This window comes from Oryzias latipes, chromosome 7, assembly GCF_002234675.1.
Source record: "Oryzias latipes chromosome 7, ASM223467v1".
Taxonomy (NCBI): domain Eukaryota; kingdom Metazoa; phylum Chordata; class Actinopteri; order Beloniformes; family Adrianichthyidae; genus Oryzias; species Oryzias latipes.
This window is the reverse complement of record NC_019865.2, coordinates 26,910,680-26,935,607: the sequence shown is the minus strand read 5'-3', so window position 1 is coordinate 26,935,607 and position 24,928 is coordinate 26,910,680. Positions and strand designations below refer to the sequence as shown.

The following is a 24,928-nucleotide window of genomic DNA, read 5'->3' as shown; positions in this document are numbered from 1 at the left end:
AGGTTTGCTTTTTTTTTAAAAACAAAAACCACCATTCTGCTTCTGCCAGTCAAATGTTGATGTGTTAATGAATGATAATCTTTATCCTAAACAGGATAAAGAATATCTGCAGAACAGCTCACTGTAGCAGCTCACAAAATGTGTTTTTTTAAATAAGAAAGTAACCCTCGTTTCTGTGCCTGTAATCACTAGACTTAAAATAACATTAGCACCTCACATTGTTGATGTTCCTAACCCTTAACATGTGCAGGGATACCTAAATGTCCTGTCATGGAGATGGCATTTCCTTTAGAAGTTCAGAGGATTTGTAAAGAAAGAAAAAAAAAAGGGTTTTCTGATAAGATCTCTGCCATTAGAAACGATTTTACCATTTCACTCAAACACTGTGTGCCTGAAGAAAACACATCTGATTACAAAGGTACTCCTGCTGCATGACACACAAACACACACCCCAAACCCCAACAGTTTATCTCAAACACACACTAGTGAGTCAGGCGTTGATAATAGTGATTTAAAGTCCATGCGGTGCAGAATCAGTAAACCAGCCACAGAAAAACAGTAACAGATGCTGTGTGTGTTTGGGAGTGTGAGTTTGTATGTTTGTGTGTGCGCCTGTGTTTAAGGTTGTGTGCCCGCATTGCGCCCCTCCAAGGGCTTGTATTAGAATTTTTTGTAGTTATTTTGTATTTTAGTTTAAGCACTAGCAGGAAAAGAGCAGGTACTTTTAGACCAAAGTCTTTCATGATGTGTCTTAGATGCTGCCTTTTGGTGTATTATTCCAACACTCTGCAGCTTTTTTTCAATATATACAACTTATGTAACAGTTTTCTGTTCATAATTAATTCATTTTAGTCTAAAAAGTCTTGCAAATGTTCTTCATACTTCCTTTGTGTTTGGCAGTCTTTGTTGAAGTGCCACACATGCAGTACTGTTAGTTTATCCCTGTTTCTATAGCATTGATACAGTGACCCAGAATTAAAAGTCACTTGATTTTTCCAATACTGTGTCATTAAATGTATTTTGTTGTGTAAAAACGAACACTAATTCCAACTATGCCCCCTTTTAAACCTAAATTCCATCAAGAGATTACTGGACGATGACATCATTGACTTTTTAGTTTTTTTCTTCCACTGGCAGCATAAAGCAACATTAAAGTTCTCAATCTGCCCCACATAAGTGCATGCTTATTTTAATATAAATGTGCTCTCTTAGCACAGAAGAAAAACTCCAATGAAGACACGTAATGTAGAGTAAATGTGGCCTAGATATTTGAATGTCTGGGCATTACCATGCAGTCTTCATGTCAACTGGCGCTCAGTGTGAGAGCGCCACAAACGCTGATGTCAGTTTGTTACGTAACGGCTGCTGCGACATTGAGCTCAGCTCCTGGCTCGTCTTCATTGTGGGAGCTGTTGTTTTAAATCCTTGATGTCCACACGACCCCGACCTTCAGCGCACAGACTCACACATGCACACGCGGAAAGCCAGATATGGCGTCACAATATGCAAACGAGACATTTGAAAGATAAATCTACGTTCAACTCACCGAGAAATGACTCAGCTGTTTTCAGCAGCGTTATTAAGGTTCTAGGTCTGTGAGCCTTTGCTAAAGTAGGTTTTAGAAATCTAGATTTACTGAAGCAAAAAAAAAAAAAAAAAAAAACCATTGGATCCGGTTTTTAATTTTATCCTTCTTGACATCGGCTCCACTCGACTCCTAACAGCTTCATTGTCAAAACTAATAGAGTGCAGTTGAGATACAGTTGCTTCATCTGAGGCTTTGGTTTCTTCATAAATCAAAAGGGAATCTTTGAGGATTTTCCAAACAAGTAGCCTTTTTTAATGGAGTGCTGGTACCTTTTGGTAGATGTTATGCACAAGAAGACCTGCAGCAAAATAGATGACAGTCTGTCATTTTATATTTTATTGTGTTGGGTGTGGGGGGTTGGGATGGCATTCTGTGTTTAAGTCTGTAAAGCATGTTGGTTACTGTTAAAAAAGTACTTTATTTAGGATTTTGGGTATTGGAAAAATTATTAAAATAGGAAAAGGTTTTGTTTTTTCCCCTTTATACTCACATTTTTCAAAAGCGGACAGCACATACGGCATTAGGCACAATTCATCTTAGTGTCTTATAACACAGAACAGTGGCAAATCTTTGAAATATGTGCCTGTTGGTGCAATTTAATTTTAGGGTTTCACTACATATTCAGAAGTCTTAAAAGGAAACACTGTTGTGATGATCTTTGCTTTCTGCATGGAGCTTACTTTTGTCTATATCCAGTCTCGTTTGAAACTTGTTTTGACTGAAAAAAAACTATCTCTGCCTGTCTCCAGAACCCGAAACCTTTCCGGCGGATCCCCCAGACCCCGACAAGCGAAGAAGATCCACTTCATCAAAAACATGAAACAGTACGACACCAGAGGCAGCAGGTGGGTTTCACTCTCACGCACTCACAGCTCTGGTCTGTAGAAGCATCTGCGGTATCAAAGGAAGATAGAAAATTGCGTTGTCAAGAGAGAGATGTCAGATACATGAAAGTGTGAGGCTAAGTTCAGCCAAGTTTTCCTATAATGGAGTAGAGTCAATAATAAAGAGAAATCTAAAACAGGTAACCTGCATGATAGCATCTTTAATCCAAAAATCCTATCATCTAAATGCATTCCTTTAAGAAATGTTTGAAAAAAGTCTTACACATTTTTACACCACTGTGTGTACATTTCCCCCTTAATGGACATCAGTCTTTAAAGGTGAGAGATAAAAATAGATAACATTGTTGCCCTGCTTTAGCTGACCCTCATCTAGGTACAGATGATGGTTAGCAGTATGTTAATCCTTCCTGTGTTTGGTTACAGAAGACGGCCAGGTCAGAACAGCTGTCTGAAGCTATGAACCAAAAAAGACTTGGTTGCAAACAACAGCAGCGAGAGCTGATGGTTTGCTAAGATTGTGACAGAACTGTTGTCAGAAAGTATTTGTAAAGTTCATGTTTTCACGTAAAAACCTGGTCAGATCCACTGGAATATGGCATGTCAGCACTGCCCGGAGGCAGTGCTGACATGAGTCAGCACTGCCATGAGTTTGAGGCTAGCAAAGATTTGCATTCTTGGCGGTATTCCACTGTTGTACAGTGACAACGGAATGACACTAGGCTTAGTCAGAACTGGCTCTAAAACCCTTGTCATGTATGAGCACGTACAAACTCATACTTACAGTCACTCAGGATGATGCTTCTTTGCAGGCTCTGGTTATAGTTCAGTAAAAACTTTCCTTTCACTTCCTGTATCCATCAACCTGAACAGTCTGCTGTCACACAGAGAAGTCCAGCTTTCACTGCAGCGGGAAAAGACCAGATCCAGTACCCTAGTAAGAAAAATGGTGGGTATTGTGTCAGAATTGTTATCTGAAATGTTAAATTTAAGTTAGCTGGTTTTTCTGTAGAGGGAAACATGGGAACTTGAGATGGCATACCGTGCAAAATAACATTTCAATCCATCTGACATTGAACCCTCAAACAACTCACAGTTGGAAGTGACCTATTTTTTAGAATAAGTCCTTAATAAGATAAGTCCTTAATGATAATTAGAATAAGTGCAGGAAACCACAGGAAACATGATTTTTTTTAACCCAATTATCCTGCAGGGAGTCAAAGGCATTTGGTTCAACTCTTTCACTACTTAACTTGCAGAGTTCATCCGAATGACACCTGGAGGTTTAGGCACTGTTTCTAGAGAATAAGTGAACCATATCTATCTCAATGGGATGTGAATGAAAGGATAAGATTCCAGAGAAATGCTGCCTTTGCAGGCCTGGCAGGTTTACCTCAAAGATAGGCTTGGAAGATCAGATCATAGTTAAGGCTGTACTTCTCCACATTACTGTGGACAGAATGCTGCATGGACACCTCTCTGTTGTCAAGGCCGATAGATGGTTTCATCCATCTTATATAAACTATTCACAATAAGTTGGGGATATTGTTAGTTACATGAGTGTTTTTCCTCTGTTGTCTGGGTTTTAATGAAATATGACAAAGTTTTGGTATTACTAATAAATAAATGAGAAGAAACATAATTTTTCTATTAGTTTTATATTCATTACCCCCAAAATAGAGACAATAATAAAGATGCCAACCAAAAGTTGAGCATGTCAATAGTGGGTATTTTCACCATTTGCTGCAATGACAGCTTGACAGTGACATGTCATGCTCCTCAGTAGTCTCATGATGTTGTTCTGAGGCAATGCATTCTACTCTTCCAGAAATGCTTCATGCAGTTCTGCCAGCTCCTTTGGGTGTGGGGTATGATCAACCAGACTCTGCCTCAGCGGGTCCAAGACATGCTCTATGGGGTTCAGGTCAGGTGACATTACTGGTCAGACCATATGAGGCTCTCCCACGTCTTGAAGTCCAGCTGTGACAATTCTGGCACCATGTGGTGGAGCATTATAACCCATGAACAGAAAGTTGGGGGTGTAATGGTGGAATTTGGGGAAGATTGTGGGTTATATGATGTCTCTGAGGGAAGAACATGCAGTGACTGGACTATCTACAATAACTGAATTGGTTTTACGCTGACTGGTGATGCCAGCCCAGACTGGTGCACCTCTTCTACCAAATCAAACCCGGGGGACCATGTGGTCCTTGGCATATTGCTCACTTTTGCCTCTCCAGTAACACTGATGACCATTATTTCTGTGAGAGGTGACACAAAAATAACAGTGAACTATCCTGTTCACTGAAGACCATTGCTGCATTGTCCAGGTCACATGGTCTTGTTGTCCACTGCAAACATTCACCACGGTGTCTTGGTGTCGGTGGAGTCACCTGCAACAGTCATCTGTCATTCAAGTCAAAGAGGTGGAGTTGTTGTGAATGGTTTGACTGGAAACCCTGGTACCCCTCACATCTGGTAAGCAGGCCTGAAGCTGTGTGGCATTTGCTAAACCATGTCTGAGTGCAGAGGTCCTTAGGTACTGGTCATGGTGGTCGTCGGTTCCTCGCTCCACTTCTGGGTCTGTCACAAACTCTGCCATTAGTTCTGTGTCTTGATTCAAATCTGCCGATGACACTTTGAGACACACCAGGTTCACCTGCAACATCTGACTGCCTATCACCAACCCGAAGGCACGCTAAGGCCAGGGGGTGGTGTTTATCCGTTAAGCCACATTGCGAGTTCCTAGATGTTTGAATAATGAACTTGGAGTGACTTACTGCCAACATCAGCTTTTTATACGTACAAAATGTTGAAATTAACTTTAAAATCGTAATTGATTTTTTCCCCCCTTTTTTTAGAATTTGGTTTTGGCCTCAATAAGTAAATCACACTGTGCACAGTGAGAGCATTATGTGGACAACAAAAAATGATGAATTTCTATCACCACACAGTACAATCCCAGAAATCCATCAAGTGAAACAAACAGTGTATGTAAGTTGATCACAATATTCCTAACTTGTTGGTGACTAGTGAACATTTTCTGTTTCTTATTTTGTTTAAATCATGGACATAAAGCTTTTGCGAAGCTGGTTTAATAGAAAATGTGTTTTAGTTGAATGAGCTACTATTCCTCAAGATGTGATAAACCTTTGTTGGGTATGTGTCTACACTGAGAAGTAAAAAGCTGTTGTCTTCATTCAGTAAATCTTCAATAAGCCGACGATAACAGACTGCTGCACGTTCAGCACACTTATGAGCAAACTTTCAGCAAAAGCTCTAATGTCAGTCCTTGATATAAGTAATTCTTTCAAAATATTAATCTTTACATTCTCAGTCACTGTGAACCAGACGAATACTCCAAAGGTTCTTTCCAGTTTGTTCATTAACCAATTAGAATATCGAATGTAATTTAATTTAATCTAACCTCTGGTTTATTAGTCCAGCTGTCAGCGGGATTTCTGTATTTAGTTGAAGGTGATCCTGGAATATTGTGTTACGAAACATGTCATTTCCAAATGATTGGATGACAGATCTCGCCATATGTACTTCAGGGAGATGCTACTGCTGTCTTGAAGTCCCTGGTGACTTCCTGTTCTCCAATTTCCCATGCATCATAGGAAACAAGCTGTGAGCTTTTGTATGTCTCCATGACACAGAGACTTAACAGCAGCATAGAGCTAAAACTGCCCAGCAGCAGTGTGTCGCTGACTGAGCTCTTGCAAATCCAACACCCTTCTGTGTTCAACTTTGGTCCTTTCACAAAAAAGGTCTTCTCCTTCTGTTCTCCTGGATGTCAGCTCACACAGTCCTCTCAGGAGTGTGTTGTTGGAGCTCTTGTGTACACGTCCCCATTGGTTTATGCTGTTGCTCAACAAAAGAGCTGTAAAAGATGTGATAGAAAGCATGGCGCCTTTCACAGCAATAATGCCAACAGCGAGTCTTTGTCTGGGCCTTTGTTTGCGGAACGCATCTACTCAATAATACAGCCACAGACGAAGATGTTGTGTTGCCTGCTCTGCGTTCTGTCATACAGTCCTTCAAACATGTATTTATATTGTTATTTAAGTATTTAGGAGCTGTCTTTGAAATAATTACGAATACTAAGTGTAGGAACCGTTCAAAGCTGTTCAAAGCTTGTTTTCTCCAATTGCTACATTATGACACATAATCCAGCTAACCAGCAGCTGGACTTGAGTTCGAACAAGACGATTGTTGAAATAAGTTTGGGGTGACTTCTGCATTTGTTAATATTGTTTAATCCAGATTATATAACAGCCTTAGTGGATTTACTGCTCAGTTCGGCAATGTTCTGATTAACTGCGAAGCTGATTTGGCTAAATTCCCTCTCACAATCTGTCCCCTTTGGCTAGTCTCAGCGGACTAGACATCGTGTTATCTCCCCCCAGTCACCCGGGACCTTCTTCTTTTGGCAAAATCAAAACATAAAAAACAACATCAATGGTCTAAACTCTCTTAGTAGAGTATTCATATTTAGCCTGTTTAAGAGATAGTGTGTTCTACACATTGAGTCCGTTTTTGTATGCCAAACATAATGACTGTAAACATTTTCCTCCTGAGACTGAAGCTGGGCGAGCAGATCTGCACGTTGCTCCCCATGGGTTTATACCCCAGAGAATAAGCAGCTAAAAACATCCATGTGCACAAGTGCAAGTGAATCCCTTCCAGACTGCTTTTAGTGTAATAACAGAGAACCACAAAAACAAAGATTTTTTTAAGGAGCTTTATTATTTTACATTTCTTGATGTTCAGTTGTTTTGTTTTTTGTTCTCTTAGTTTAAAGAAATTTTGCAGATGTATGCAGTGATCTAATTTAGTAAATGTTTTATTGAGCATTTTAGATCCAGCTTAATGTCTTTACAGCTTTAGGAGTTTCCAGGTTCTTCATTGGTGTGATCCTGGTGAAAACATAAACAGAAAGCAAAAGTGCCTCCACCCAACATCATTTTTACTACTCCTCTATCTGCTCTTGATATTTCTAAAACATGAAACTTTTTTTTTGGGGGGGGGGGTATTATAGTCATTTGGGACAAACGTGGAAGTGCAACGTTCTACAGCTGTTTATTCATCTCCATATTTTCCAGTTGCTTAGCCTTCATCATCTTGATGATTTGCTTAAAACGTCCCTCAGGTTCTGATGGTTCTGTGGTTCTGGTCCTTTAGATACTCTGTAGCTGCTACCATCTTACACCATTTTTAAAAGACTTTACTTTGTTTTTAAATTGTCATTTTTTTCTGAGTGTTTCTCATGGCAGCAATAGTACTATAGGAGATAATGCGGCTGAGTAGCTCGGTTGGTAAGGTAAGCGGCTACCATGCAGGAATCCAGGGTTCGATTCCCGGAGGGGAAGAAACAATGGTACTGGGGGCAATTACCATATCAATGACGAGCAGTTAACATCACTCAGTGAGGGTCCTTAGGCAAGGCCCTTAATGCTACTGCCTCCCAAGCGCAGTTCAGTTGCAGCTCACCGCTCCCCCAGGGGATGGGTCAAGAAGAAGAATTTCCCCATTGAGGGATAAAAAAAAAATAAAGTATATATTAATGAGCACATTTTTTAGAATAGAATAGAAAAGAATTTTATCCCACAATAAGGGAATTGATTGTTCCTATCAGTACATTCACCCCTCCAGCAGCTCTTTGTAGAAGACTCTTTAAGGTCTCCAGTCTCCTTTGCAGGTGGAGTACAGAATGTCTGTATTAGTCATCCAGTCTGTCACTGAGGTGAACGACCAGGTATTTATAAGAGTTCACTGTGTCAATGTCCTTTCTCTGGATGTTCACCAGTGAAACAGGAGGTGACTTTCCTCAACAATGTCTTCATACGATCTTGATCATCTTGTCTTAATGTCTGTTAAATACATTTGTATACATATTAAAATGATTTATTAACTGTAAAATTTAGTTTCAAGCATAGAATCTTTTTTCTCTTCTCTTCTAGCACAAACAAGCCTCCAGTGGCCTTTTGAGGAACATTTGGTTCCTTCTGGTTTGCCTGAAATATGGTCAAGAAAGTTTGGAGCCTGGTTTTAACCACATTTTCAGGCCTTATGAGTGACCCCATCAAGTCATGGCAGGCTTACCTGTGGAGCCTTTTTGTTGACAATGACTGGATCCAAGCCTGCATATATAACAGTGGTGTAATATAATTTTTTAATGTTTCATGTTAATGTGGAGCTTGTACCACAGGAGTAGCCTACACTACACATATCTGAGGATTGGTTAACGCTGTGTGGAATCTATGATTTTCCTTTTTCTCTGTTACATTTCTATTATCACAGCCAGGTTGCGATTGTTCAGTAACCGATTACCCCTTTTAATGAATTAAGTGAACATAAATATGAGATGACGACATTCATACACACCCCACAGGGCTTCACATTGGAGTTGTGTTTTGTCCAATGACACGGCATGCTCCTCCCCAGAGCTTTGGTGTCCCAGCTAAGTCCTACGTTTGCTCATGTCAGCTCAGATGGTGAAACCGCTCAACCTCATCGTGACGCATCTTTGCTTATTTTTCAGGATCGTGCTCATCTGTGCCAAGAGGTCTCTGTGTGCTGCCTTCTCTGTCCTACCATACGGAGAGAGCTTCTACCTCAGGTAATCGACACGCATTAACACACAGACAAACATCTGCTTTGAAAAGAACAGGCAGTTGTTTGATAGCTGGACAGAATAAAAAGCAAAGTGGCATTTCCACCATTCCTGTGATTAAAGATAATCTTAAAGAGGAAGAAGAGGGGCAGGAGAAGGAGGAGAGACTCTAGGGTGATTCCCCCATGACTTTCTAGGTCCTCGTAATGTAACTATGTCTCTCTTCTGACATGTACCAACAAATTCAAGATGTAATCATACTTAAACTTCTACCACAGATAAATACACATAAAAACACTGTTTACTACCTATAATTAAAAAAGAAAGAGTTGTAAGTTAAATGACTTTTATGGTAATGTGTCTTCATTGCTTTTTCTCTTTATCATCGCTCATAAAAACACAGTTTAAGCTGCAATTGTGCGACTTTATTGCTTCACATAAACACCTGTGCACACCAATACACACAGGCACACACTCACGCACAAATCTGTGGGCATTTTAAGAGGATGTTAACTAAATTATGGTAATGTGGAAATGGATGCTGTGGTCTGAGAGTGAAAGCTCAGTGCTCAGTCTGGAGTTACTGGGCCTTTTCAGTTACCAATCCAACAATCTGAAAGCTGTTTTCTTATTTAAAGACCACTCCAATACAAATTGTGTTTTTGCTGTTTGTAACCTGTTCTTGGGTCATTTTTCTTTTGATGGAGGACATTTATACGGTAGCCCAGAAGGGTCACAACACAACACATTAACTCACATCACAACACATTAACTTACTTACCACACCACACATTACAACACAACACAATAACTCACAACACAATAACTCACAACACAATAACTCACAACACAATAACTCACAACACAACACATTAACTCACAACACAATAACTCACAACACAACACATTAACTTACACACAACACATTAACTCACATCACAATAACTCACAACACAACACATTAACTTACACACAACACATTAACTCACATCACAATAACTCACAACACAACACAATAACTCACAACACAATGACTCACAACACAACACATTAACTTACACACAACACATTAACTCACATCACAATAACTCACAACACAACACAATAACTCACAACACAATGACTCACAACACAACACATTAACTCACAACACAATAACTCACAACACAACACATAAACTCACAAAACAATAACTCACAACATAACACATTAACTTACACACAACACATTAACTCACATCACAATAACTCACAACACAACACAATAACTCACAACACAATGACTCACAACACAACACAATAACTCACAACACAATGACTCACAACACAACACATTAACTCACAACACAATAACTCACAACACAACACATTAACTCACAACACAATAACTCACAACACAACACATTAACTCACATCACAATAACTCACAACACTGAGCTTGTCTAATTCTTTATTTAGGAGAAACCAAGAAAATGAATATAGATATATGTGAACAGTGGGACTGTAAAGAGAGGCGTCACACTTCTTTATGCATTTAGTGACCCCACGCTGAACCACCCCAGGAGAAGACACTCATCGGGGAACATCTCCACCTTGGAGATGCTGGCAGGGCTTGAAGGTTTCCAGCTGGACCCTTACGGCAGGGTGAGTGTGGCCAACTGTTAACGCTCATGGATTTCCACCAAAACCCTAAAGTTAGGTGCTCAGAAATTCTTCTTTTATTCTTTCCTTCCACCTGTCTCTGTTAGTCGGTGTCGTACGCCCAGTTTCTGTACCCCACTAATGCTCTGGTGAGGCAGAAACCAACATCAGCCAGCGACCTGACTCTGCAGATCCCCGTGTCCAGGAGCACTCACAGCATGCCGGGCAGGAGCTGCCCCCCAAGCCGCCTGAGCAGCACCGTGGGGCTGGACCTGGGTAATCCACACACAAACTCATGCTGGGAATCCTTCTCACATTACGAGATACTAGCCTTTAACTGAAGGATGTCAGGGATTTTTATATGCTCATTATCAGCTACAGAACAATTTTGCTATTATTTATACAGATTTTGTGATCTGATTTAAGCTCAATGTCTGCTTCAAAACACCAGGAAATTTAAATAGGGAGACCTTGGAGTCAAAAACTAGGATTTAACTCCAGATTTATCTTTGAAAAACAGGAAAATCGAGAGAAAAAGGAAAAAACAAAGCCCTTTTTTTAATACAATGTCAGCGTTTGGCGTTACTCTATGTTTGAACGACGCTTGGAAAACTGTAATCAGAGCCTCAGTCGTACATCATGATGCTGTCGGGCGCTCAGTGACATTAAAATAAAGATGTCAAGAGGATTTGTTTCCTTGAACTGAGACGTGAGGAAAGATTCATCCTTGAAACAGTAACGGAGTGGAGCTGCATGAGGAAAATGTGAAAAAAGGACTACAAAGGAAAAAAGATGAAACATCTGTGATGGAGAATCAGCATCTGCACATCTGAAGCATATGTATGGCCTAAGTGTCACGTCCTTCTCCACATGCACACACAGATTGACTGAGGTCTTTATTAGCTTCTAATCCAGAACCCTTCATTAACAAAACACAGCTGCGTCAGGAAACACATGGGTTCAAAACTCTGATGTCAGCTCTGTATTTTTAGTCGCCCTCTGATGTAATCCTCAGTCTCTGGGCCTGCAGAGTTGCCATATCTGCACTTTATGTTTATTGGGAAAGTCAAGTCCAAGTCAGTCAAATTAGTGGGGTTTCAAAGCCTTCAATGCAACAGCTGTGACATCAGCCCAGCTGTTTTCCAGCTTCCAGCTGCAGGTCCAACAGTGATGTTTGTTTTCCTGAAACAACTTCCTCTTCCTCTGTTTGTTTCTGTTTCACATTCATCTCCACACTTATCTGTCGCATTTGCATGCACGCAGCGCAGCATGTAAATGACGTCATGGATAGCTAGATATAACTTTAGGGGAAACTTGCACGTCCTTGACAAAGCGCTCCACAGGATCACAGTCAAACTATGAATAAGGAGCTGGGAGAATCTCTTCATGTTTCGCCTGACTGGAGCTTCCTTTTGCTTCCTCCCACTCACAAAGCTTTACACTTCAGCCTGACAGGCTTTTGGCAACGTTCCCCACTGAAGCAGGGCTGCACACGCAGAAAAGCCATTAAAAGTTCAACATTCCTCCTTGATTGTTTTCATATTTGGGTTTGGAGTTAAGCAGCATGTCTGTGTGAGGCCCGTTCAGAGTGGAAGAAAGCAGCTGAAGTGGCAGGATGACTTCATCACGAGCTCCTCATTACTCAGACGGCTTCATTCATTGTCACTGTTGTGTATTTGTTTTGGTGTTTGTACTTGCTTGACAAATGTTGCTTTTGGGATTTGTTGGTTTTTTAGGCGTGGAAGATGTGACGGATTACAACCCCAACCTGCTCAGTGACCCACAGTGGCCTTGTGGGAAACACAAACGGGTGCTCATCTTTGCCTCCTACATGGTAGGAACTCAAAGTTTCAATTCTTTTTAAATGAATCTGATTTGTTCCCACTTCTTAAATGTTTAGCATCGTGAACATACCACTTTGTCACAACTGCCCTCACGGGTGGATACGGGCTGTTTGTGGGCCCTGTAGAAACCTGCACAGATTTGCCCCAGACAAACCTGTACGGGGGCACGATGGTGGCCTGCAAGGGATCAAAGTCAAAGTCATAGATAGCTCGGCGAGCCCGTAGAGGAAAAAAGTTCATGCACATTTTTACCTGCAAGCAAGCGACGGGTCGTACCAAACACTTATAACGCGTAAAGGTAAGTAAGGGTGAAGTCGGTGAGACAAAGATGTGTCGCATTTAACTTTCTTTTTTAACTCCCCCAAATCTTGTTCGCTACGTAAGGGGCCAGATAGTGCTGTTTAGGTGATAAGTGCACGCTCCTGGCATGCAGCCTGTTAATAAAGAGGAAGTCAGACAGACAGAGTGTAGTTTGCGAGCTACAGGCACCTATGTATCACCTGCACACCCCGTTCGTAGGGCATTTGCGTGAGGTCATAAGTGCTCGCAACTTACACGCGCTTTACAGATACTTCACAATACACTTACCACACACAGGACAACTGCATGGTCCATTTTTTATAAAGTGGCTGAAGTGTTAGCCTCCCCTGTGCTCCCCTCAAGGTGTAGCCGCTTCTGTCTACAACCCTCCAGGGGCCTGAAGAACCCAAAAACCCACAGCACCCACGGTCACAGTTGCATGTGACTAAGCAGGATCTTTCACACCTTGGGTGAACTCTGTCATTTACAGATGCTCTTAGAACTTCAATCCACCTGAGGTTTTCAGGTCTGAAGGACTGCAGAATGAAAACACTGCTCACACCTTCTGCTCCTGTTTACTTGAAGTTGTGCTTTGCCTCACAGCTGCTTTGTCCCCATTTTAAATTAAGTGTTTATTATAAGCAATACAGGCTCATTCAGTCACCCTCTCCAGGTGCAAATGTCCTTAAGGATCCAGAGAACCTATTCTTCAATGAAACACAATATGCCTGTACAACAGGAAGTGTATTTCTGGGAGTGTAGGATCAGCTTCTTCTCAGCCACACCAAACCCACATGACCTCGGTTCCTCCTGCTTTTCAGCACTGTCACGCCTGATGCTTTTAAGACATCAGTAGCAGATCCTTCAAGTCTGTTAAGTTGATATTTGTAGCATAATGCACATCAGCTTAGTTTCAGCTTATGCTCTCAACACCTTGCTGCCAGATCAGTTTATCCTCTTGGACTGCCGTCAGTAGGTGCTCCACAGCCACATGACGTACAGCAGGCTCTAGCTTGTTATAGACCTTTCAGCTATTTGATCCAAAAGCAAATTGACTTTATTATTAGATAAACAAAAAGTGACTTGTTTCAAATGTACAGTAAACTGAAATAGGGCATTGAGTGCTAATAACAAGGTAAGATGAAAGTGTCCCTCCTTCCTTTCTGCTTTCAGCTTCAGCTGTCAATACAGAAATATGTGTTTGTCTGACTGTGGGGGAGAGGTTGAGTCACTGGCTGCAACCTAAGCTGATTGCTAAGAAGAGCGAAAATAATATTTATTTCACTGGGAAGTTCACAAGTTATAAATAATCACAGCAAACTTTATTTTATTTTGTTCATTTTAAAACGACAATTTGATGAACGATGTTCTCATCTGGAAGACAACACACTGTGACCTCAAAACCTTCTGCCAAACCAATGTTTGACTGTCATTTAAATTAAAATAAACGATCATAAAGGAACATCCTATAATCTTTCTTCACTGTTTTTTTCTTAACCACCAGGTAAAATAGTCAGTTTGAGTGCTGTAGTCATTTTCCACTTTTATTACTGTGACTTTGGAAGCAGAATGCCCATTTTATCCCTCCTGGTTCTCAGGTGTGTAACCCTTCAATCTGAATCCACGGTGTGTCATTATCTATACGCTTCCACACCAGGATTGATACCTGTTTCACAGAGCTTTAATCTGACTGTGAGCTGAAGTGGAGCTTCTCCAGTACAAATGTGTCATAACACATTTTCACTGGATATGTCACCATTTTTAGCCTTTTTACTACATTTTTACAAAATAAAAAATTTAATTTGGCAACCTCTTTTTAAGAATTGTAGTATTCAATGGAGATTTCTTTCTAATTTAAAACCAAACTGGTTCATCCAAAGGTTATCACACATCTAGAAGACATGCTTTGTAAAATTATCCGTCTGCTTTTAATTTCATTTATGTGGTCATAAAATGTTCTTTTCTTGAAAACGAATGAAATGTCAAATGTTCAAACTCTTCTAAAATTCTAAAAAAACAAACAGACTTTCAGCTTTAAAGTGTATTTAAACTTCAACAGTTCAGCAGAAACTGGGTTCTTTCAACTCTATTCGGCTTTTTAAAATTCCTCCTCTTCTTTGTATGATTGCAGTTCAACTTTTGTAAAGATTTTAGTCCATTTGTGGGTTTGTAAGCTTTAAGAAGCTCAATGTTCAGAGGCTTAAAGATGGTGACATCACACAAGAATCAAACTAATATTCCAAGTTCTTCCAACTATGACTTCAAAACTTTAAAAAATGACTTGACACTTTTGGCAGGTATTTGATTCTTGTGATATTCCTTATTAATTAATTAATGCTTAATGCTTAAGTTATGTTAGAGACTGATTTGAACACTTTCGAGAAATTGAAATTTAGGGGTAAAACTGATAGTCACAGGAACATTTCCACTGACGGGCTGCTTTCACACCAGGGTTCCCTCCCTCAGATAGTCCCCTTCAGTTGGAAGGTGGGAAAGCTCGCCTGAACTCTGGTATACAACGTACCTGCATCACACCTTCCCCCTTACTCACCATGTTGTTTAAATGTTTACTGCAACCTAATACCTAATCCCCATAGAAAAAATGTGCATGAAGATTTTTAGCCCTAAAGTTACTGAGTGGTCTATGATCTTAGAATTCTGTGCATGTACATGCCCCCGTACAGGTTTGCCCATTTTTTGCCCGTACCCACAGTGTGACTAAAGCATAACTTAGCAAAACACAATGTCTTGTTGTGACTGATGAAATCTGTTATTTGCTAAATGTGAGTCAGGATTGTCTTTTTGCGGTTCTCCAGCCCTTCTTTTACCCTTAAAGGCTGCAAACAGCTGTGCTGCACTTTACAGCCTCTTTTCTTAATGTCGCTGTGTTCTCATGGATCATTTCATTCAGACTGTTACACTCCAGCTGCATCGATTTAGTGCTTCTTTCTATTTTAAAACTCAGTGGAGACAATCATCCAGATATGGGACTCTGCTTACCTTCAATTTTCTTTGGCATAAAAGCCTCTATTGTTTTCCTGTCTGTGGAAAATGCAATCATTCCAAGAAGTTTTCTCTTTCCCCCTCATCAGAGTGAGACTGAAGCGGCCCACACAGACCTGTCTGAGATGGTGCAACCGTTTCTGACTTTCATCGTTTCCAAATATATTTACAATCTGCAACAAAATGATCAGCGTGATAGTCGGAGCGCCACTGCACCACGTTTTCATTCCCGTCCCATTATAGTGCTCCCAATTCAAATGTTGAGTGTGTTCATGTTGAGCACGCCTCTGTGGTATTTAGAGGCACGCTTTAATCAGAGCACAGCTTGAAATCACACTGCTGCTGCAAAAAAGGGGCTGAAGGAACGGAGACTGACTGTCAGTGAGCAGGAAAAGATGCAAATGTGAAGGGGAAGGGAGGGGATGGGATTAAAGAACTGAGAGTTAGCACCACACACACACACACACACACACACACACACACACACACGGAGAGCACATAATGCTTCTTAATGCTGCACAGGAGATTACTGTGGGCTGTGCTCCTCTGTGGTTGTTCTTACTCTGTGATTTTACCCCCCCACCCTGGACCTCAGTGGCCCAAAGCTTATTTCGGTCAGATTGAAAATGTTCCGAGTGGCTTGCATTTCCTCTGGGGTCCAAATGAAAGAGTTACATGAAGGAAGGTCACAGTGAGGGACTCCTCCCCGGGAGTCCTGCCCTATGAAGAGCAGACTGCTGATGAACCAGGAAGTGCAGTTCAGCTGCAGTGAATCTCATTTGTATTTCTTCCAGACAACAGAACCAGGAGGTTACGGATATTAAATATTACTCCTCCAATAGAAATTTTTTTTCCTCCTCAAATTTTAAAAGAAGCGTATGAGAAAGAATTCCCCAACGTATTCACTAAAAATGTTAATTTTCTTATTTTCAGAGTTATGCTTTATGGTACGGGAACCAAAACTGTAATCCCTCCATTGACTGTATATAACAGTGTTTTCAACCTTTTTTGAGCCACGGCACACTTTAACCTTGATAAAAATCCCGCGGCACACCAGCATCCAAAAATATCAAAAAAAAGGAGAAACTCATAGTCTGTATTGATCTACAGTCCCTCCACAATCTCACATGCATTATTGTGATAATTGTTGCAGAAAAAGCTGGAAGCTGCAGCTGTTTTCTAAAAGATGTAATAAAAGTTAAGTTAAAAGATTTAAAAACTGTTTGATGTGTGTTCGTTGTTGTTTCAAGATGTTAAGAGGAGAGACTCATTGTGCGCTGGGGTGCTGTCACTTTAACCCAATGCATCATGGGAGATGTAGTGCAAAAATCCGCTGAATGCAGAAAGACAAGCGTCACTGAGCTTCATTGTTTTGTTCACTTGTTCCACGGTCTGATAACTGATTCTGTGGAAAGCTACACCGCTAAAGACGAGCTTTAGCTGGTATTTTTGTTGGAACTGAGAGACTTTATCAACAGAATCAGAACAAGGAAGGGAAGACTTTAACCACTTCTGATTGGTCAGATTGATGACATGTGATTAAGACTACAAGAATGATTGGTGGAGACAGTTAAAGGGGCGGGACTTTTCCAAAAACAGAGCTGAAGCTGCGGCTAAATCTCGGTACCGTCATTCTTATCAAAGTGTCTTTAATAGAATCAAGTAAACAGAAAGAAAAATGTATTTTACGATCTTTCATATTCCTAACATCTCAGTGTTTTATCAGGGCCTGTTTGAATGAACGAAGAGCTGACATCCTGGAGATGGGAAATGTTTTTAGATCAGTTAATGAGGGCAATTTCCCACGGCACACTTGACCATCTCCCACACTGGTTGAAAAACACTGATATATAAGACCTGGACCGAGCGAGTGTGATGTCATCAATAGAAAATGGCTTTCCTCTGGCTCCAACAACATTAAGTCAATTCAGTCGCCTTTGTTTTTGGACATCACCATGTTGGAGCCAGACGAATTCAGTAAGCAGTGATCGGTCCGAGGTGGTCTGAGTCATTGTTACTATGGTAACCACTGTCACCAGTCAGGTGTGGGCTTGTTGGAAGTCTACACTTCTACCACTTGAAAGCAGACAGGTGAATCTGTCCAATAAGTGTTACAAACGTTCAATGTGAGATCACATGCTTTCACTGAGGCATCTGATTGGTCAGTTTAGAACTTGAATAACTTGAACTACAGACAAAAGAATATGGAAAAAAAATAGGATTTACAAAGAAAAGTAAAAAAAAAAAACGAGTTATCAGAGCAAGAATAGTTATTCTGACAAATATAATAGTGTTAAGTGTTTAATTCTCTACAAAAGTCTATGGGATTTGGGCTTGTTGGAGCCAGCAGGTACTTCCTGTTTGGAATTTGGAAAGGGGGGGGGGGTGTCACTCAATCTAATTTTCATATACAGTCAGTTGATCCCCCATTTAAATAAAACTCTGTTTACAGAGCCCCTTTTCTGTCACACAACACCTCAAAATGCTTTAAATAAAAATTACAAACTCCAAAACTTGCATTTTAAACAAAATTAAAAGAAAGAAATGCTCCATAATAGCAAGTGTAAGTGTAAAATGTATTTAAAGCTAACAGGACAAGTTTAAAACTTTTAAAACATCCACACTAGATGAGACCCTCATGTCCTCAGGCAGGCCGTTCCACAGGGAAGGACCTCGTTGTTGAACATTTACTTCTGCGCTGTGGCCTTCCCTAATCGAAAAAAGAATGATGTTTCAAATCAAATGTAATGATCAAATTACAGCTGATAAACAAAGGGGATCGTTGTCTTTTGTTGCTTCATTTGTTAATGACTGAACATAAAACGGACAGAGATTAAGCTCTATCTGCATGAAGTGTAATATGAATGGGTCCAAACAGTATTTACAATTACCAATAATCATCCGATCTATTATATAAGTGGGTTCTTATTAGGATTATGCTGTTTTTAGTTCTAGGACAGTTTCTGCAGAGTGGTAGGAGTTCATTAGAAATTCACCTCTGAGTTGTGGGCGGGGCTGTTGGCAGGAAATAACCCTGCACTCATGCCTCATCATGCCTTTGTTTACAATCTTCCATCAGCTTCCCACCCCTCACAACCCAAACCTAACATTAGCGGTGCAACAAAAATCTAGGAGACATCCAACTGTACAGTTTTGATCCAGATTCCAGCTCAGACGAGGAAAACAAAGACATTCATGGATCTATTTTTCTACAAGTGGATGCATCAGAATGGAGCAGAGCAGGACTGTGGTCTGCCAGTACGTTAAAACCACAGGCTCCTGATTCACTATGATTTGAATAAAGAAATGCAAATTTTAACCTAATTTTCTTCACACATGTCCTTCATCATCAGAAAAATGCCACAAGAATATGTTAAAAACACAATTTTCATTGGAGTGGCTCTTTAATACAATCAGAAAATGTTTTTTTTCCTTTGTTTACTTAAATAACAAAGCATAAACCTGACTGCAAAACCATTTTTTTGATATCATTTCAAGCTGAATCCAGATGCATAATAGAAAACAAAGAAAAGGCAAAAAAGTACTAAAGAAAGATGATCTCTGCTCTCAAAAGTTTACAGTTTTCTGAATGATGTTGGGTTTTTTAGGTTTTAAACAGTTAGGTCTGGCATTCAGCCCTTCTCCCTCCTCTGTATCTCAGTTCTTAGTAGGATTTGGAGCTATTCTACAGCGAGGACGGCTCGCCATCTGATGCAACTGTGATGGCATAATGTTATGAACTCCCTGATTGTCACACTGTTCTGTGACATCCATGAACAGGGTTGTGCTTTATCTCACTTTTTTTTGGTCAGTAATCACCCTAGTTTTAAACTCCCCTTTGGAACAGTTTCTTTGATTGATGTGTGCTCCTAATCTCAGATTAACAGGTGGATTTAACATTTGCAAGTTGACCAACCCTGCAGCTATTTAGGGAGTTCGACATCCCAGCTGGTTTTAAACACAGAGAGGTTCAGAAAGCAGGACGTGCTTTCAACTGAACATCTCTAAAGAGTACGGCAGAAGTCACAGCAGCTTCTTTGTTATGGGAATGATTCTGAATCATCCGTTTACTCCATCACTGTTTACATCCTCGTGAGATCATTCACTCATGATCCTTTGTTTAAACCTGATCTCCTCTGCCTCTTTATGAGCATACTTTATTTGTTTTCACTGTTCTCTTTTCTTCTTCAGACAACAGTCATCGAATACGTCAAACCCTCCGATCTGAAGAAAGACATGAACGACTCTTTTAAGGAGAAGTTTCCTCACATCAAGCTCACTCTCAGCAAAATCCGCAGGTAGTTCAAATGACGTCAGTCTGCCAGACTCTAACCTCACCGAAACCATATCAGGAAGTTCTGGTTTTTCTTTTTCAGCCTAAAGAGGGAGATGAGAGCGATTGGGGAGGACTGTGGTCTGCAGCCCCTCACTGTTGCAATGGCGTTCGTCTACTTTGAGAAGCTGGTGCTGCAGGGGCGACTCAATAAGTCCAACAGGTAGATTTGTCTTCCAGACACTCACAAGTTGTCTTTATCATTAGAGGTGTGGGTGAGGAGGGACATTAATGAGCCCTTTTCAGGAAGTTCACTCATGTCTGAGCCCTGGGAGTTGTGGTGAATTTGACCTTCATCCTCAGACTTGTTCAGTTCCTCTTCACATGAAGCCTCATCCCTGTCATACATGCACACATGATGATGTGAAACTTCACGTTTGATGTGCTGTGCAAACACAGGAGGATGACTCCCCACTGCTGTGTTTGAGTGCTGCAGCAGCGGCTCCCTCTAGTGTTTGCTTGCAGCAACAATTTAAAATGTCACTGCAATATTAGATTTATTTATTAACTTATGTCAAGAAATCAAATCCCCTTCTGAGCAATTGGCAGCTTACTCACATATTTACTCTTTAAGTTTAATTTGTGGTCATTTTGGGATTTAATTTTCCTGTCGGTTGTTATGAAATCTTTTTTTTTTTTTAAATTAAATTAAATTTAAAAAAGGAAACCTTTTCTGCAGCGTTAACTCTTCTAAAAAGTGGCGAAATGCAGCAAGTAGTAAAGTTTTTAACACTGACTGTATTTGAGAACTGTACAGAGTGACAACCCCCCCCCCCCCCCCCCACGCTGAACCTGCAGGCTCCTAGAAGTCAAAATAAAAAAGACTCATTCAAGTAAATAATAAACTGGCCAATCAGATGACTCAACAAAAGTAGGCGGTCTCATGTTAAACATTTAAAATGTTTGATTGACAGATTCTCCCAAACCCACAAAAAGTGGCAGCTGAATTGATTTCATTTGGAGCCAGAATTAAACCATTTTCTATGTGAGACGTCACAATCCCTCAGTCCAGTTCTCATTTACAGTCCATGGTTTCTACTTAGCTGATGCATCAGTCACATGCCCGCGTACAGCTGATGCTATCATACGGCGCTCCGATGCCACGCTCTAGTCATTTGTGAAATGTGCATACTGGCTACTCATGCTGCACGCATGGGGTGTGCAGTTAACACGTCCTACCTCATTCACCCGTTCTTACCTCTATGTGTTGTAAAAGTGTCCTCTACTATTGAATTACATAAATGCCAAAAATTGAAAGGGCGTAAAGACAACTAAGCGGGCGTATTTAGAAACTGAGTGAGTGAACCTTAAAACTGTGATGGCGCAATTCTAACCAAGCGACCCCGTATTTTACAACTGAACGGCTGAAATCCTAACTGAGCAGGGATCCTGCTCGGTCAGTTCTCCTTTGCGCCCTCACCTGGATTTACGCTCAGTGTTAAGGGGGCGTTTTTGTCACTTGGGGGCGGCATTCAGGGGTGTGTTTGTCACTTAGGGGCAGGAACCTTTCTGGTTGATCTGATTGGCTGAAATTTGCATGCGGGGCAGCGGGGCGGGACTTTAATTTTGGGGCTTTAATAGAAATCGAACAGCGGCTGTAACGTGGATTAAAAGCATTAAAACGGTAACAAATGCAGTGAATTTCACATGAGAAAAACTTACAGCACAAAAAACCCGCTGCACTTTCTTACCTTAGTTTTGGGTTGTTGGTTAATGTTTTAATCCACGTTACATCCGCGTTTTTTTTTCTACGATTGCCTCTAACAGGGGGGGACAAACAAGTTTGACACAAAGAGCCGACATTTCTAACTGTGATAGTCAAAGAGCCACACCACACACTGACCTGCCAGACAAACACACAATTAAAGCCATGTTATTTCTCATAATAACCCCCTCCTCTCCTTACAACAGCACTGGATTAAACGGCGCCGTTTCAGTTTAGTGTTTTTTCTGTATTTAACGTTAACACACATACCGGTGAAACGTGCATGCTGGTGTGTGTTTTAAAAAGGCAGCGAGCGCAAAACTGAGTTGGTTGTGATTTATTTTTTCAGTCATCATTCAGCATTTCTAATCCATCAAAGTCCTCATCTTCTGCATCTGAAACAGCTGGGCTACATTTCTATCAAACACGCCAGCTTCCCTTTCCTCATCATCAGAGTCCGTCTCTTTGCTATGCGGCTCCTAAGAACAGTGAAAGCAGACACCTCAGGCCAACTTTAAGTCCTGTAGTCCCAAAGTAACTTGCCGGCGCTGCGTCCCTGCCCCTCTGCCTCGCCGATAGGCCATGCAAATTTCAGCCAATCAGATCAACCAGAAAGGTTCCTGCCCCAAAAGTGACAAAAACGCCCCCTTAACACTGAGCGTAAATCCACATGAGCGCGCAAAAAGGAATTGACCGCGCAAGATCACTTCAGGGTTAGAATTGCGCCTGCGCGGTTTTAAGGTTCACTCACTCAGTTCCTAAATACGCCCGCTTAGTTGTCTTTACGCCCTTTCAGTTTATGGCAGATATGTAATTCCATACTCTACGACCTGTCGCTCGCAGCCTGCCCACAGAAAAAAAGGTGCAGGAACATTTCCGCCCTACAGAATCACCAGATAAACTAGAAACTAGACTAGGAATGGAATTATGGGGGAGATATAATGTCACACAAAATATCCATAACATGAAACATTGAAGGTTTAATGGAGATAAATACGTCAGATTGAGCTGAACAGGAGTGAACTTAAGTGCCTCTGTGTTTTAGGAAGCTGGTTTCAGCTGCCTGCATTCTGCTGGCTGCTAAGATCAGCAGCGACCTGAAGAAGCAGGAGGTCAAACACCTCATCGATGTAAGCCTGTGACACACACACACACACAGACACACATCTCCTTTAGTGGTGACCTGCTGTCAGATCAGGTTGCTCCCTGTCAGGAGTTTTTGGGAAAGATGGAAAAGGACTTGTAGGTCTGCTAACCTGCTGGACTCTCATCACTCAGCAGATTCTGCATCTGTGGATTAAATCTAAGCCATGATGACGCAGATATTCTCAGTTTATAAACTGTAAAAAAAATTCAACCAATTATTTTTATGAAGAACCAGTAACTTAGTGAACCCATTTATTTCAGTGAGTTTTTCTTTGCCAGTAACAAATCTGTAAAAGCCCAAGTATAAAACCAAACATTAGGCTTTATCTTTTCTTCTGTGCTTTGAAACCATTATACTTCTTTTATAATGTAGCATTCAACATTTGCTCTAAAATATTAACATTTTAATGTGTTAGGGAGGGAGTATTCATTCCTGTGAAGCAGCAAAAAGCTCCAAAAACAGCATTTACTCCCAAGATGCTCTGCTTTCAGAGTTTGGCTCAGACAGAAGCAGAACATTTGTACATCCATGGAGCTGTGAGGTGATGATTTCTATCATATTTCTGATGATGAAGTGCAGTTATTATAGAAAACAGTTCAAGTACACTTGAGTTACAAAGCTACTTCATAATGTCAGTTCCAAACCAACGTACCTCAGCTTAATCTCTTTTTTTTAAATACCACACTTTTTCAGGTTTAAATATGATCAGACAAGAGAAAAGCAGGTACAAAAGTACCAAATGTACCAAAAGCTGAACACAAAATTTCTTTGAAGACCTACCGGTACTCTGATAGAAATTAGGTTTTGGTGTTTTGAACATGCTCCTCAAGCATTTTTTTTCCTAATGGAGGACATTCTTTCATCTTCTAAGCCGTTTGTTCCCTTTCGGGGTCATGGGATGCTGGAGCCTATACCGCAACTTGCGGGTGAAGGCAGGGTAAAACCTGGACAGGTCGCCAGTCTGTTGCAGGACCACAATCACACACCCATGCACTCTCACTTTCTCACCTATGGACAATTACAGAAACCAATGTTTTTGGATGGAGACCCCGCAGAAAACCCATGCGTGCACGGGGAGAACATGTAAACTCCACGCAGAAATGCCCCCATTGGTGTTCTGTTCCCCTGCCGGGCCAAAGGAGGACATATTTAGAGAAAGTTAAATCAATTTAATCTTAACATTTTCAGAGTATTTCTTTATGCATATTGTAGTGAAGAGCTTATTTGTGACCAAATGGCCACAAGCTCGCTGCTCCTCTCCATTCCGATGAATCGACTGTCAGACAAACAGATCCATGTACGTCTTTGTTTTCATCGTCTGAGCTGGAATCTGGATCAAAATGTACGGCTGGACAGCTCCAATAGCCCAATAGTATTATTCGGTTGGGGTTGTGAGGGGCTGTAAGCTAGCGAAAGAGCGTAAAAAGAAACTATAACCTGGAAGACAACATAGGTTTTTATTGTTTTATTTTTCCTAATAACGACAAAATCATAGTTAAAATACAACTGTGAACACTTTGACAATAGATCACATGATGGTCAGAGTGGGATTTAAAAGTAAAGACTGTTGCTTTATGTTACATGCAAAAGATTCAGATCTACTTGTTTGCTACATGGGGTAAAAATGCATCACAATCTCAATTTGATTTCTTTTATTTTAATATCTTGAATCTTTGCGGCAGAATTTTTTTTTATAATGTAATCAGAAACTATTCCAATAATTCAACTGCATTTCAAGTTTAAAAATGTCATTTATTTTAATAGAAAATTAGGTTTCAGGTTAATTCATAATTATTCTAGAAACTCTCCTCTTTTAAAAAACAGTTCTAAAACAGAAGTGATGGAAACCTCAGCTGCTTTACTTTAGTGGATCTGCACAGAACGTCTCATCTCTTGGAGTCTGTAAATAA

General features: G+C 40.7%; 1 protein-coding gene across 1 annotated transcript in view; it reads left to right on the top strand.

Moving 5' to 3' along the window:
• Positions 1-24,928, top strand: part of LOC101159588 (CDK5 and ABL1 enzyme substrate 2) — a 51,213-nt gene that overhangs the window by 24,862 nt on the left and 1,423 nt on the right. Inside the window, exons 2-9 of the mRNA XM_011477655.3 lie at positions 2,338-2,433; positions 8,975-9,052; positions 10,584-10,689; positions 10,794-10,962; positions 12,423-12,520; positions 20,025-20,131; positions 20,210-20,329; positions 22,917-23,001. Of these exons, the coding sequence (XP_011475957.2) occupies positions 2,338-2,433; positions 8,975-9,052; positions 10,584-10,689; positions 10,794-10,962; positions 12,423-12,520; positions 20,025-20,131; positions 20,210-20,329; positions 22,917-23,001 (859 nt within the window). The remainder of the gene's footprint in view (positions 1-2,337; positions 2,434-8,974; positions 9,053-10,583; positions 10,690-10,793; positions 10,963-12,422; positions 12,521-20,024; positions 20,132-20,209; positions 20,330-22,916; positions 23,002-24,928) is intronic.